We start from the raw sequence: 13,426 nt of genomic DNA, 5'->3' as shown, positions 1-13,426 counted from the left end.
CTATCATGAATAAATAAATAAAATCTTAAAAAAAATAAAATGAAAAGGAATGATGTTAGTAGAATCATGTCTCCTCAAAAAGGTATGTTGAAGTCGTAACCCCGGTACCTGCGAATGTGACTTTATTTGGCAATAGGATCTTTGCAGATGTAATTGGTCAGGACAAGGCTATACTGAGTTAGGGTGTCCCTAATTCCAATGATTGGTGTCCTTAGAAGAAGACCCTGTGAAGACAGAGATTGAAGTGATGCCTCTAAAGCCAAGGACATCATGGATTGCTGGCTAGGAGAGAGGCATGGGATGGATTGTCCCTCAGAGGCTGTAGAAAGAAACAGCTTTTTGCACTTCTAACTTCCAGAACTGCAAGACAATGCATTTGTGTCATTTTAAAAAAATATTTTATTTATTTATTCATGAGAGGCACAGAGAGAGAGGCAGAGACATAGGCAGAGGGAAGGAGGGAGAATCAGACTTCCTGCAGGGAGCCCAATGTGAGACTCATCCAGAGAACCTGGGATCATGCCCTGAGTTGAAGGCAGATGCTCAACCACTGAGCCACCCAGATGTCCCCAATTCTGTCATTTTAAGCCACCCAGGTTTGTGGAACTTTGATAAGGCAGCCCTAGGAAACTAATATAGACAGGAAGGGAGAAACATTCACAGAAATAATTGCTCCGGATGATAATAAGTCTGAGTCAGAGAGAATGGAGATGCAGACTGTGTCTGGGGACTTAGAGGAAAGAACAGTTTTAAAGGAGGGGGGAATTTTGGTCTCAGAATCTCCATACAAATGGATAGATTATAAGAAAGAAAAGAAATGAATGACAAAAGGTGGTAGATGTGCTATTTTAGAGTCACCAAGACTTGGGCTGGAATTCAATGTTGGTATATGCTAAAATGAAGCCATGTACCTACTACTATGTGTGTGTGGGGGTCATTTGTATTAATAAAACCCACAGAGATATTCACGGAAATCAAGGCGTGAGAGGGGAAACAAGCCAGCAGAGAAGAGGATGTGGGTACAGGTGAGGATGCTCGGAAGTGCTGTCCTTAAAGGTGTAATAAGAGTCCTGTGATTCTCTGAAGGGAGTGGCCCAGCTGTCTTGCCTGGCCACAGGTGCTCAGAGGTAGGGTAGTGACGGGGGCTTACACACCTCTCCAGCTAACTGCTGTGGGCTTGATCCAGCTCCAAGTGGAAAAGTGTGACATATTTTTTGTCTTGTTTTACTGAAAATTTCCCCTCACAGGGGGCAGTAACTAAGGAATTTTGACTCTGGACCTAATTATGAATTGTTAATTGGTTGGTGAAGTGGAAGTGACAGAACTATAGGATGAAGCCAGATGGGATTTCTCCTTTTGGGTTGACCATGACCTCCTAGAACTTCCCAGCTCCAGGGAAAAGAAAAGGCACACATAGTCCAGACTGTACCCTAGACTTTGGGAGGAAAGTTTTTTTTTTTTCCCTTCTTTTCGGAGGAAAGGATTTTAAAAATTAGGAGGATATCCTTTTCTTTAATTCTTATTGGTAGATGATGAAAATTCCAGAGATTTTCTTACTCTTCCTCCCTCATTCCTTCCTTCTTCCTTTCTCTTCTTTTCTCTCTTTTCCACAACCGAATACCATGCACTTCTACCTTTTATGTGATTCATTGAGGGATATTAAGTTTTAGTATTTAGAAATTGAAGTTAGATATTATTGGAATTTGTGGAAGGCTGAAATTGGTGTTCAGCAAAAAGTCAGGCAGCCTCAAGAAGCTCCCACAGATGGGGGCGCCTGGGTGGCTCAGTTGGTTAAGTGTTTGCCTTCAGCCAGGTCATGATCTCAGGGTCCTGGGATGGAGCTCCAAGTAGGGCTCCCCGCTCAGTGGGGAGTCTGCTTCTCCCTCTCCCTCTGCCACCCCTATCTTCTGCTCTTGCTCTCTCTCTCTCAAATGAATAAAACAACAACAACAACAAAGAAAACAACCTCTCATGGATGGCTGCATCCAGGCTGGCATTCCCACTATATTCTGGAAGGACAATTAGTTATTATGCATCATCAGGGCGGTCTGTTGGTTGTGCTTTTCACGTGTGGCGATTCACACTTGTTAAATATAAATGGCAGTTTGTTTTGTTTCAGCATTATTAATTTAGATTGTTGTACAGTATCAGAAGAATCTCACAGTGTTTTGTTGGCCCTCTTGTGGGAAATAAAAATATTTGCATCACTTGCACTTTGAAGCTATAGTTCTCTAACAACTCTGCCTTAAGATGTATGGTACTGTGGATTCTAATGTGAAATAGCATATTGATTAATTAAGACTCAGAAAACTTCATGAGTTTTGCTGTTAGCAAAAACTCTTGATATTATGCATGCTTTCTAGATAAGGAAAAGCCTAAGACAGAGGACTTCTAGGTAACACTCAGGATCACAAAGTTGGCCAGTGGCAAAGTGGGGATTTGAACCCTGGAAGCATGGTTTCAGACTTACTGCTGATAACTACCACACTACCTAGGATGATAAAGAAGAATCATTTATTTCTTTACCAGATGGGTCCTGCAGTGAGATCAGAGCCAAGTGAATGGTCTCTATTCATTTGCAAATGACTTCTCTCCTCACTTGCTGTGGCATCTGGAGGGGTAGTGTCTTACTCCCAAATCCCTAGCCCTTGCTCTATAAGTGGTTGAGTCAAAGCCTTCCCCTCATTGACGTTTTCAATCATCCATGCTGATGACACTAACTAAGTATTGTTCTGTCTAGGAACACTATCTCAACAGGAGTCATCCTAGATTCCACTTTGAATCTAGTGCTCCTTGAGGTGAACTGTTGAGATTTCATGATGTTAAACCTCCTCCAGATGGGCACCATCCAGTTGAATATCTGGAAAATGTCATTTTCTGTTACAATTTCTTAAAATTTATGGAGCTCACTGATGTTAGCTTTTTTTTTTTTAAGATTTTATTTATATGTTTATGAAATACAGAGAGAGAGAGAGAGAGGCAGAGACAAAGGCAGAAGGAGAAGCAGGCTCCATACAGGAGGCAGGATGTGGGACTTGATCCTGAGATACCAGGATCATGCCTTGAGCCAAAGGCAGATGCTCAACCACTGAGCCACCCAAGGTGTCCCTGATGATAGCTTTTTAATCTTTTTTTTTTAAAGATTTATTTATTCGTGAGAGGCAAAGAGAGAGAGAGAGAGAGGCAGAGACACAGGCGGAGGGAGAAGCAGGCTTCTTGCAGGGAGCCCCACATGGGACTTGATCCCAGGTCTCTAGGATCACGCCCTAGGCTGAAGACGTCGCTAAACCGCTGAGCCAGCCGGGCTGCCCAGCTTTTTAGTCTTGAGATGAACTTTAGTAATAGCCTATAAGAGAGGAAATAGGAATCCAAAATTGTAATGTTAGTGTCTGGAGCTTAATCAGGGGTAGATTCCAGACTGGACACCAGGATTCCCCAAACTGTCCAGTGTACTTTTCAATTTGTATATAGTAGGAGAATCTGGGATGTTACGGAACTTATAAGATGGGTTTTGCTTATATGTCACATAACATTTGGGCTACAGCTAAAAAATCCAAATAAATATTTATATCTTGCTTTTTTAACTAATGGAAACTGTAGCTTTAAAAGGTTAAGGACATTTGTAGAATTATCATGGACAATAAAATCATGATAATATTACCTAAGGAACTTGATGATATTTTAATGAAAGCTCTGTAAACTGGTCTTTTGTTTTGCACACCATAAACCAAGTAGGTATTCTGCAAAAGATTAAGGACACCCAAAAATATTCAGAAGTGTGTCATTTGTGGAAATTTCTAAGCACCCATGAAGCAAACCGATAGTGCTTTGGACAAACTCAACTGAGTCTACTAATGGAAAGCTTAGAAAAGAAGGTTTGACTAAAGTTTGAATCAAGATCCATTAAAATATTACTTTAAGAGATGAGCCATTTGTGAAATTGGATTTTCGAACAAATGACTGTACCATAATTTGAAATGAATGGATTGTAGTATTGCTTGGGAAGGAAGAAGTTTGTGAATTTAGGAGAGAGATAGTTTCTCAATGACTCTATTCATAATGGCTAAAGAAAACAATGATTATCAATTAATCAGTGCTGGGCTCAGATGCAACCTGTCATTCCTTCTTCAGAGCTACCTCTGTCCTTTGCACATAGTTTCAGTATGGCAATGATCTCACTCTTAGAGTGTTCGTAGCCTATGAGATACAATGGGTAGGGACACTACCTCTTCAATTTTTTAATTTTAATTTTTTTAATTTTTTAAAATTTTTTTAACTGATGAGGCAAGTAATTCAATGTCACATATGGAATGAGTGGCAGACCAAGGATTAGAACTGAGATCCTTTGATTCAAAGTTCTATGGAAATAAACAAGAGATCAATGAAATGAGGAAAGCAAAGACTATCTATTCTGAACTTAATATAGCAAAAGAGTCATCTACCATTACTTGTGTTTTGGCCGACTCAAAGACAGGCAGAGGAATGAGAAAGCATGTTAGTGGGAAACAAAGAAGGCTTCAGGTATGTCCTGACTGGAGACTGTGGGCACAGAAAAGCTGCAGGCAGGATATTTCAAAGCTAAACATCCTGTGTGATTGTTTGGGGTGCATATTTGACTTTCTCTGGTTGGTCCTTTGTTGGAAGTGAAGATGCAAATTAGGAGAGTTGTCAGTTATTAATCAAGACCTGACTGTTTTGTCCTGATTGTTATGGGATTTATTGTTTGACTTTCTGGATCAGTTGCTAGAGATAATGATCTCACTTCCATCAAGTCTGACTTACAGTTAGTGTGTTGGCTTCCTGAGCTGGTTCTTGTGGGTCATGGATTGGTTTCTTAGGTTGGTTGCTGCAGATTGTGGATCAGAATTCACATGGCTTTAGGTGAGTCATTTCTCTCTCTCTCTCTCTCTCTCTATATATATATATATATATATATATTTTTTTTTTTTTTATTGGAGTTCGATTGGCCAACATATAGTATAACACCCAGTGCTCATCCCGTCAAGTGCCCTCCTCAGTGCCCGTCACTCAGTCACCCCATCCCCTTGCCTGCCTCCCCTTCCGCTACCCCTTGTTCATTTCCCAGAGTTAGGAGTCTCTCATGTGCTATCACCCTCACTGATATTTCCCACTCAGTTTCTCTCCTTTTCCCTTTAATACCTTTCACTATTTCTTATATTCCCCAAATGAGTGAAACCATATAATGATGGTCTTTCTCCGATTGACTTATGTCACTCAGCATAATATCCTCCAGTTCCATCCATGTCGAAGCAGGATATTTGTCCTTTCTGATGGCTGAGTAATATTCCATTGTATATATAGACTACATCTTCTTTATCCATTTATCTTTCGATGGACACTGAGGCTCCTTCCACAGTTTGGCTATTGTGGACATTGCTGCTAGAAACTTTGGGGTGTAGGTGTCCTGCTGTTTCAATGCATCTGTATCTTTGGGGTAAATACCCAGCAGTGCAATTGCTGGGTCGTAGGGCAGATCTATTTTTAACTCTTTGAGGAACCTCCACACAGTTTTCCAGAGTGGCTGTACCAGTTCACATTCCCACCAACAGTGCAAGAGGGTTCCCCTTTCTCCACATCCTCTCCAACATTTGTTGTTTCCTGTCTTGTTAATTTTCCCCAGTCTCACTGGTGTGAGGTGGTATTTCATTGTGGTTTTGATTTGTATTTCCCTGATGACCAGTGATGTGGAGCATTTTCTTGTGTGCTTGTTGGCCACATGTATAGGTGAGTCATTTTTATATTTAGTTGGCTGTATATGTGTATATATATGTATACACACACACACACACACACACACAATGGTAATAATCTCACCCTTGTAGTATATGTAGCCTTTGAACTACTGTGAATAGGGACTCTGCCTCTTTAATTTTTAATTTTTATTTTCTTACAGGTGAGGTGAATTATTCAATGTCACATATGGAGTGACTGGCAGATCCAGGATGAGGACTCAGATTCTCTCAGTTCTGTGGAAATCAACAGAGATCAGCCAGATGAGAAAAATGAAGGCTATTTATCCTGAACTAGCTATAGAAAGGGGAGTCATCCACCAAATCTTATTTGTAGATGATATATATATCATTTGTATACTCAGCCTGTCAGTTCAGTTCTCTTCCTTCTAAATCAGGGGTGGCAAACTTTCCGTAAAGGGACAGATAGAAAGTATGGTCAGCTTTACGAGCTATACAGTCTCTGCTGTGATTACTCAACACTGACATTTTAGCACAAAAGCAGCTCTGGACAATATGTAAACAAGTGGATTTGGCTGTGTTCCAACAAAACTTTATTTATAAAAACAGGGAGCAGGCTTGAATTGGCCACAGGGCTGCACTTTGCTGACCCCCGTTCCATGGTAAAGAGTACACAAAACCAACAAATGTGCATATGACAGCTGCCTCCTGTGCTGTGACTCATTTCCTTTAGTCCTGTTTTCATGCCATTGAAGCCGTGATCACTGTGGTCTAGTTTCTGAGTGACCGTTCAACAACCAAAAAATTTTAAAAAGTTCCATTCAAGAAGCATCGTTCAACAACCAAAAAATTTTAAAAAGTTCCATTATTTTTTCCTTCCTCTCAAAGGATGTTACTTAATAACTGAAGTGATATTTCTTATAATTTTTTCCATCCCCGTTCTCCTATAGCTCATACTCCTCCCCTTTTCAGAACCTCTTTTTTTGTCAAGCATCCCCCCCCCAAAAAAAAACACTCTCTTGCACAGTGAATCAGCACAGGGTACCATCTTCCTTTTAATACATCACATGTCAGGGACACCTGGTTGGCTCAGCGGTTGAGCATCTGCCTTGGGCTCAGGGCGTGATCCTGGGATCCCGAATGGAGTCCTGCATTGGGCTCCCTGTGGGGAGTCTGCTTTTCCCTCTGCCTATGTCTCTGCCCCTCTTTCTCTCTCTGTGTCGCTCATGAATAAATAAATACATCTTTAAAAAAAATATTACATGTCAGGCAAGAGCTGGTAAGGGCAATGTTATTAAATTGGTATAGATCCTGGCTCTGCCACTTACTAGTCTGTGACCTTGGTCTGTCCTTAGCCTGGTCCCCTTGTGTTTGCAACATGGCTGCCACAGTTCCAGGCATCACACAGAGATGAAAAAAATATATATCCCGAAGAAGTAGAGATAATTTCTCCCTTGTAATCCTTTGAAAGTGAATCATCTCCCAGAAGCTTCCAGGCTGACTCATCTTCATATTTCATTGGCCCAATTGTATCACATGCTCACATCTAAGTCCACATGAGTAAGGGGAATGCGACACCATGTCTGGTTTAGATTAGAGTTGATTAGATTAAGGTGGAATCCCCTGCTGAGATTGGGGGTCCATTCTGCCTTTTCTGACACACATGGCCTTATAGAGGAGGGAGGATGTGAAGGAGCAAAGCTGAGCTTCTGTAGGAAAGATGAAGGAGAGGGGTCAGTACTAAGAAGCCAACCAGCTGTGTCTTTAGCGAGAGGCAAAGAGGTGGGGAAGGAATTGACTAGAGAGAAAAGGTGGCAGGAGAAAACTGAGGGCCTATAAGGAATTTATCTCTAGGTTTCTAACTTTCCTTAAAATAGAAACAGTCAAGGGTTTCTTTTCATGGCAGACAGAAGGCTTGGATTTGTTGATGGAGAGCTGCCTCCCATCTTTCCCTGAACACATCATGCATCAGGCCAGGATGGATAACAACAACATTGTCAAATTGGCAAAGCTGGTCTGCCTGTCTTCTCTTCCACCCAATTTGATAACTGCTTTCACTCTTTCCCCCAGTCTTACCTTCCTGTGTCCAAGGACCTTGCATGCTTCGCCATGAACTCACAACGAGGGAACGCTGGCTGCAGAGAGGGGCAGATCTGAGTATGAATCCTGGCTCTGACACTTATTAGTCTGTGACCTTGGGTATGTCACTTAACAGCGATGAAAATTAGTTACTCATCTGTGATGAGCGAAGATGTCTGCTTTCCTTACTTATGCAGTAGCTGTGAGGATTAAATGGAATTTTTCAGTGCCTATGGCAGGTATGTGTGTGTGTGTGTATATATATATATGTATATATATGATTTTTTATATTTTAATTTTATATTTTTATAATATATATATATATATATATATATATATATATATATATATATATATATTTCCCTTTGGTAATTAAAGCTGTCTACTCATTGTTCCCTGAAGGCACCTACCTCTTTTGTGATTTTTTTACCTTCACATACAGCTCATGCCCATTCTGCTTCTTACACTCCATTCCACTCATAACACCTTTCCCTCTCTTCTCTACCTCAGATCTTAACTGCTGTCTGAAGTCAGGCTTGACTCCACATTGCTTGTCAAGAACCTCTTGACCCTTCCAGACCAGGTCCTTATTTTCTGAAGGAGCCATCAGGGGTCTGTGGCATTGAGGTTATCACTGGAGAAGCCCTCATGGTGTTGGAGGGGCCCCCGGAATGTCAGCTTTGCCCAGGAGATAAGCAATTCTCAGGGTGTCAGAGCAGGGGAAGCAGTGGGATCCCAGCTCTGGGATGGGGATTGGGTGAAACAATGGAGACGCTAAGTCTAAGCAGAGAGAAATGACACTGGAAACTGCTGGCTAGAGTCCTGTTCTTCTGCCTGTCACTTTTTTTTTTTTAATGGACAAATTATATGTGTTATTTGAACATCAGTTTTCTTATCTCCAAATTGGGTTCCATACAGAATGTTTTCTTCCCTCTTATCCTTCCTGAAAATGTAAAGTCCAGAGAGCCAGAGCCTTGTTTTATTTTCAATGTAGTACTTATGTCCAGCTCTTAATGTACTACCTAACTCCTAGTAGGCACAAAATACACATGTTGAAAAATGAAATGAGTGTAAAATAAGAAAACATAGGTGTACATGTTTGTAAACTTCAGTATAAAACAAGTGGAATGTATTTGCTCACCACCTCCAACTTAGCATAGATCTCTGTATGGAACAATCATATAGTTTATGTTAGTTGATAGGCTTCATATCTTATATGGAATGTGGAGCATATGTGAGGTTGTTTTAATCAAAATGTGGAGTCTCTGACAGCAGGGTAATGGATTTCTTATGTCATACCAGTGTCTATAAATCTTGCCTTCAGGTAGTCTAACATCAAAAGGCAGATAGGTACTATGCATGCCTCTATCTGCCTTCTCTACACTCAAGGAAGGGATTGCTGATAGTGATGAGCCTGGACATGGCCTCCACATTCTTGATTAAAACCATTTTACAGGTGGCTGCTACCAATGGATCAGAGCTGATCCAAATTCAACTTAACTGGAGGCCTATTTTTTTTTTTTTAAATCCTTGGTCTTAATTCAAGCACACTCTCTTTTTGCTTGTTTGTTTATTTTCCTGAAGATCTCCATTGATGGAATCTCCAGTCTTCTTTTGTTGATCATCTCTTTGCTTGTTTAGCCATCAGAAAGTTCGTATCCAAATACAATCTCTCCTGCTGTAAAAATAGGGCTGTCCTTACCCTTCAACCCAGGCAAATATCTCAAAGAAAAATGATTTGGTTTTGCTTCTAGGAAATAAGAGAAATATCAAAGGGGAAATGAATCAATCCACCTCAGTACATAACTGTGAAATTTATTAGAAGAATGCCCCAGTGCTCACAAAGGCCATACCTAGAGCACCAGATTCACTGTTAAGTGCACTGACCTGTTTCTATGATGTGCTGTACTTATCCATGCTTTCTATTTTTTAAAGCCACTTTACAAACATTTCCTAATTGATTTACTGCCCTGGAGCCAGTTTAGAACACAACATGGGTGATTGAAAGACCAGAAGAACTGATTTATAATGAACAATGATGAGTGGAATATGATCCGAACTTGACCAAACAAAGATCCAGAGGCAGACACCCCAACCACTGTTAGCTACCTAGCAGAGGGAGGATTCGAGAGTAAGAAACAAATTATTTCACTTGACTATCGGAGGTTTCAAAAGAGCAAGTTGATTTTTTTTTTTTTTAATGAGGAAAAATTCAGTCAGGCAGATTGATTCTCTAGGGCTGTGGGCTGTTCCAGAAAGTGGGAAACTTAAGGTTGCTACAGGACCAAGGTTGAAAGCAGAGAACGATGCTCTTCCATGATCAGGAAATAAACCAATAAGCTGCCTTCTACCCCACTGCTCCCATCCTCCTCTCTCTCATGGTACATCTGCCTTTAATATATGATTTTGGGAGACTTTACTGTCTCTAGGAATAAACTGAGAATCTGCAACACTCAACCTGTAAGGAAAATACAACCTATCCATCATGCAGGATGCTCCCTGTCAAAGAGATTGTCTATTGATCATAGGTACCAAATTGGGCATTTTGTTATGATTTGTTCTTCCAGGCTTTTAGAAGCAAGTCTTCTCATGTTTGCAGAAAATGTATAGTAATAAAATCAACAAGATAGCGCATAGATTCTTATGTTTCAAAAAGGGTTTTGGTCTAGTTTTTATTTATTATTTTAAGAATATATGTCTCTCAACTAAAGATAAAGAATGTTTCTTACCTCCAAATTATTCATTAATTTATAAGTGCATTTACCTAAAAATCATTAAATGAGTAATTACTGTGTACTCCTTATAATTTAGTGAATTGGAAAAGAGAAAAGTGAGTGGGTTTTTTTTTTTAATTGTTTGTTTGTTTTACCAGCCCTCTCATCCCTAAGACTAGGAAAACATTAGAACAAGGATCCCAAGCACCTGGGTGGCTCAGTCAGTTAATATCTGCTTTGGGCTCAGGTCATGATCCCAGGGTCCTGGGATTGAGCCCCACGTTGGGCTCTCAGCTCAGTGGGGAGTCTGCTTCTTCCTCTCCTCCTGATTCATGATATCTCTTTCTCTCTCAAATAAATAAATAAATAAACAAACAAATAAATAAATAAACAAATAAACAAACAAATAAATAAATAAACAAATAAATCTCGAAAATAAATAAATACACAAATAAATCTTGAAAAATAAGAACAAGGATCCCAAGATGCCCGTGTTCTAGGCAGAAACTGGTGAACACAGTGCCCTGGGGCTAATGCCATGGTCAGGTGGGCTTCCTGCTCCGAAGTTACTGTTGTTAGATAAGATCTGCTCAAAGCCTAATTTGGCTGTTGAGTGTCTTATAGATAGAGTTTTTAAATTTTTATTTATTTTTATTTTTTAAAATATTTTATTTGTTTATTCATGAGACACACACACACACAGAGAGAGAGAGAGAGAGAGGCAGAGGCACAGGCAGAGGGAGAAGCAGGCTCCATGCAGGGAGCCTGTTGTGGGACTCCATCCAGGGACTCCAGCAACACACTCTGGGCTGAAGGCGGCGCTAAACCGCTGAGCCCCTGGGGCTGCTCGATTTTTTTTTTTTTTTTTAAATGAAGCTTCAATGCAAATTTGCCTTCTATCCTTACTTATGCAGCAGCTGCACTGACCAACCTGTCAGCATCCTTGGCTTGCCCAAACCTAGAAACAAAGAGTATGTGCATCAAAGAACAGGGCTGTTTCTAATTCATTCTCCTTAAGCCTTTGTTAGAAGCAGCAGCCAGAGTAAAGACAAGTTGATGGCTGCTCTCTAGGACTGAAATTAACCTAAATGCCACCGAGCCTAGTAGGACCATGGAGTCAACCTCTTTGGCATTCAAAATGAAGTCACTCCACCTGAGGAGAGAGAAAAGATTTAAAGAGATAGAAGATGCGACCGCTGTCTGTAAGGAGCTAATACTGAGACTAAAGGGGCAAGGGTGGGGGTGTGTGTCTCAAACCCTTCCATATTACCACTGTGTGGCTAAATTCTCATTTTTGGAAGGAGCGCTGGGACTCTGGCCAGGGTGGAGTTTTGGGGCTTAGGGCTATATGGGGATTGGTACTGCCTATCCATGGCAGATACGACCCTAGTGGAAGTCAGTTATACTGACTCAGACAGAGGTGAACTTGAGAACTACTGGAAAAAATGAACACTTTCAAACTCCAAAACATACAGTCTGCAAAAGGGGTTTGTTTGATGGAGTCGAGTCAATAGGTTTCAAGGATGGGCAGATCCAGAAGGGAACCTGAGACACACAGGTGGAGGAGAGAGTTTCCGAAAAAGAGCTGTTGTCATGGCTTAAAGTGGAAGATTAACTGCGGGGGTAGTGGGAGGGGAGGGTGGGAGATAGGCAGGTACACAACTGATTCAGGGGCAAAGGCTCAGTGCCTCCATGTTGGATACCTCCAGGGAGTCCCATTCATTGTATTCAATGGGAATGGTATCCCTGCAGTTGGGAGGTGTGCAGAAGCACTGAAGAGGCTATGACAGAGGGTTACAGGAGTGTAGAGGGGGGAGACATGAGCTATTCAGAAGTATTTGGGAAGAGTTTTTGAAGACATGACATCCAAGCTAATTCATGATGATGCAGAACTAACTAGAAAGAGAGTGAAGCAAACGTAGGTAGAGGAAAAAGCAGCTGTGGATGTAAGGGGCATCTGGGATAGCAGGTTGTCCTGGCCAAGGTCTGTAGAACAGCAGAAGATAACCCTCAGGTGTAGCAGTAGGAACAGAGGAGGCAGGGGAGAGGTGAGCTACTCTCTGGAGATCTTTGAACAGCATAGTGGGGTTCGGACTTCATTTGAAGTTATGGGGAAGCCATTGCAGATTGATATAGGAGGCCATGGAAGTAGTATAGAGGACAGAGCTGGGGTGAGACCAATGTCAGGGGACCAATTAGGAGGCTTTTGAAATAATCCAGCCAGGCAGCAATGAAGGTCTGAAACACAGCAGGCATAGGACCTCTCGCTCCCTCCTTCATGCTTTTGCCTGTGTCTGTCTCTTTTCCGATGAATCAAGTTGGGTGTCTTTCATGTTTGTGCTGTCCAGGTCACTGCTGGATCATATGGAAATACCTGGAAATGTTTTATTCCTAACTTGCTTGGGCATAGAGGTTGGCAAGTACCTAGAACCACAGAACCTGGCACATACTCATCGTCCGGCAAAATGACTGCCTTATGGAAGTCAAGGTCACTTCATGACTCTTTGCATTTCTAACAAACCCTTCTCCTTTTGTGGGGTCTATGGATTTGAGAAAATTCTGGAATAGGATGGAAAGATTATGTGGAACATATCACATAACCCACAAGTTGAGAACCAGATGGATTTTAAGTCAGACACTCTAATCATGTGTGATATTACAGGGAGCGAAGACACAAAAAAGATTATGGCAGGTCCCAAGCACTATACCCACCACAATCTCCTGAGTTTACAGCTCTCCTACCAGATACCTAATATATAAGATTGCTGTGCAACACTATAAAAGGACTTACACAGTCTATTCTGAAAAACTGATACTTCAATAAAGAAGATAAGTGGAGAAACCAGGATATAAGAAAACATATAAAAAACCTTTAGAAGGTCAACGAAGCCTGGGGAGATAAAACTCAATAGTTCAGGGACA

At 41.1% G+C, this 13,426-nt stretch overlaps 1 protein-coding gene across 4 annotated transcripts in view; it reads left to right on the top strand.

The window, feature by feature from the left end:
* Positions 1 to 13,426, top strand: part of LOC144301242 (uncharacterized) — a 417,552-nt gene that overhangs the window by 36,478 nt on the left and 367,648 nt on the right. For all 4 annotated transcript variants that reach the window (XR_013368046.1, XR_013368053.1, XR_013368052.1 and 1 more), the window contains exon 4: positions 5,915 to 8,029. Coding sequence is in view for 1 of the 4 variants with exons in the window: in XM_077877965.1 (XP_077734091.1) it covers positions 7,963 to 8,029 (67 nt within the window). In the remaining 3 variants the exon portion in view is untranslated. The remainder of the gene's footprint in view (positions 1 to 5,914; positions 8,030 to 13,426) is intronic.

This window comes from Canis aureus, chromosome 2 (genome assembly GCF_053574225.1).
Source record: "Canis aureus isolate CA01 chromosome 2, VMU_Caureus_v.1.0, whole genome shotgun sequence".
Classification (NCBI taxonomy): domain Eukaryota; kingdom Metazoa; phylum Chordata; class Mammalia; order Carnivora; family Canidae; genus Canis; species Canis aureus.
This window is presented reverse-complemented; position numbering and strand designations above follow the sequence as displayed.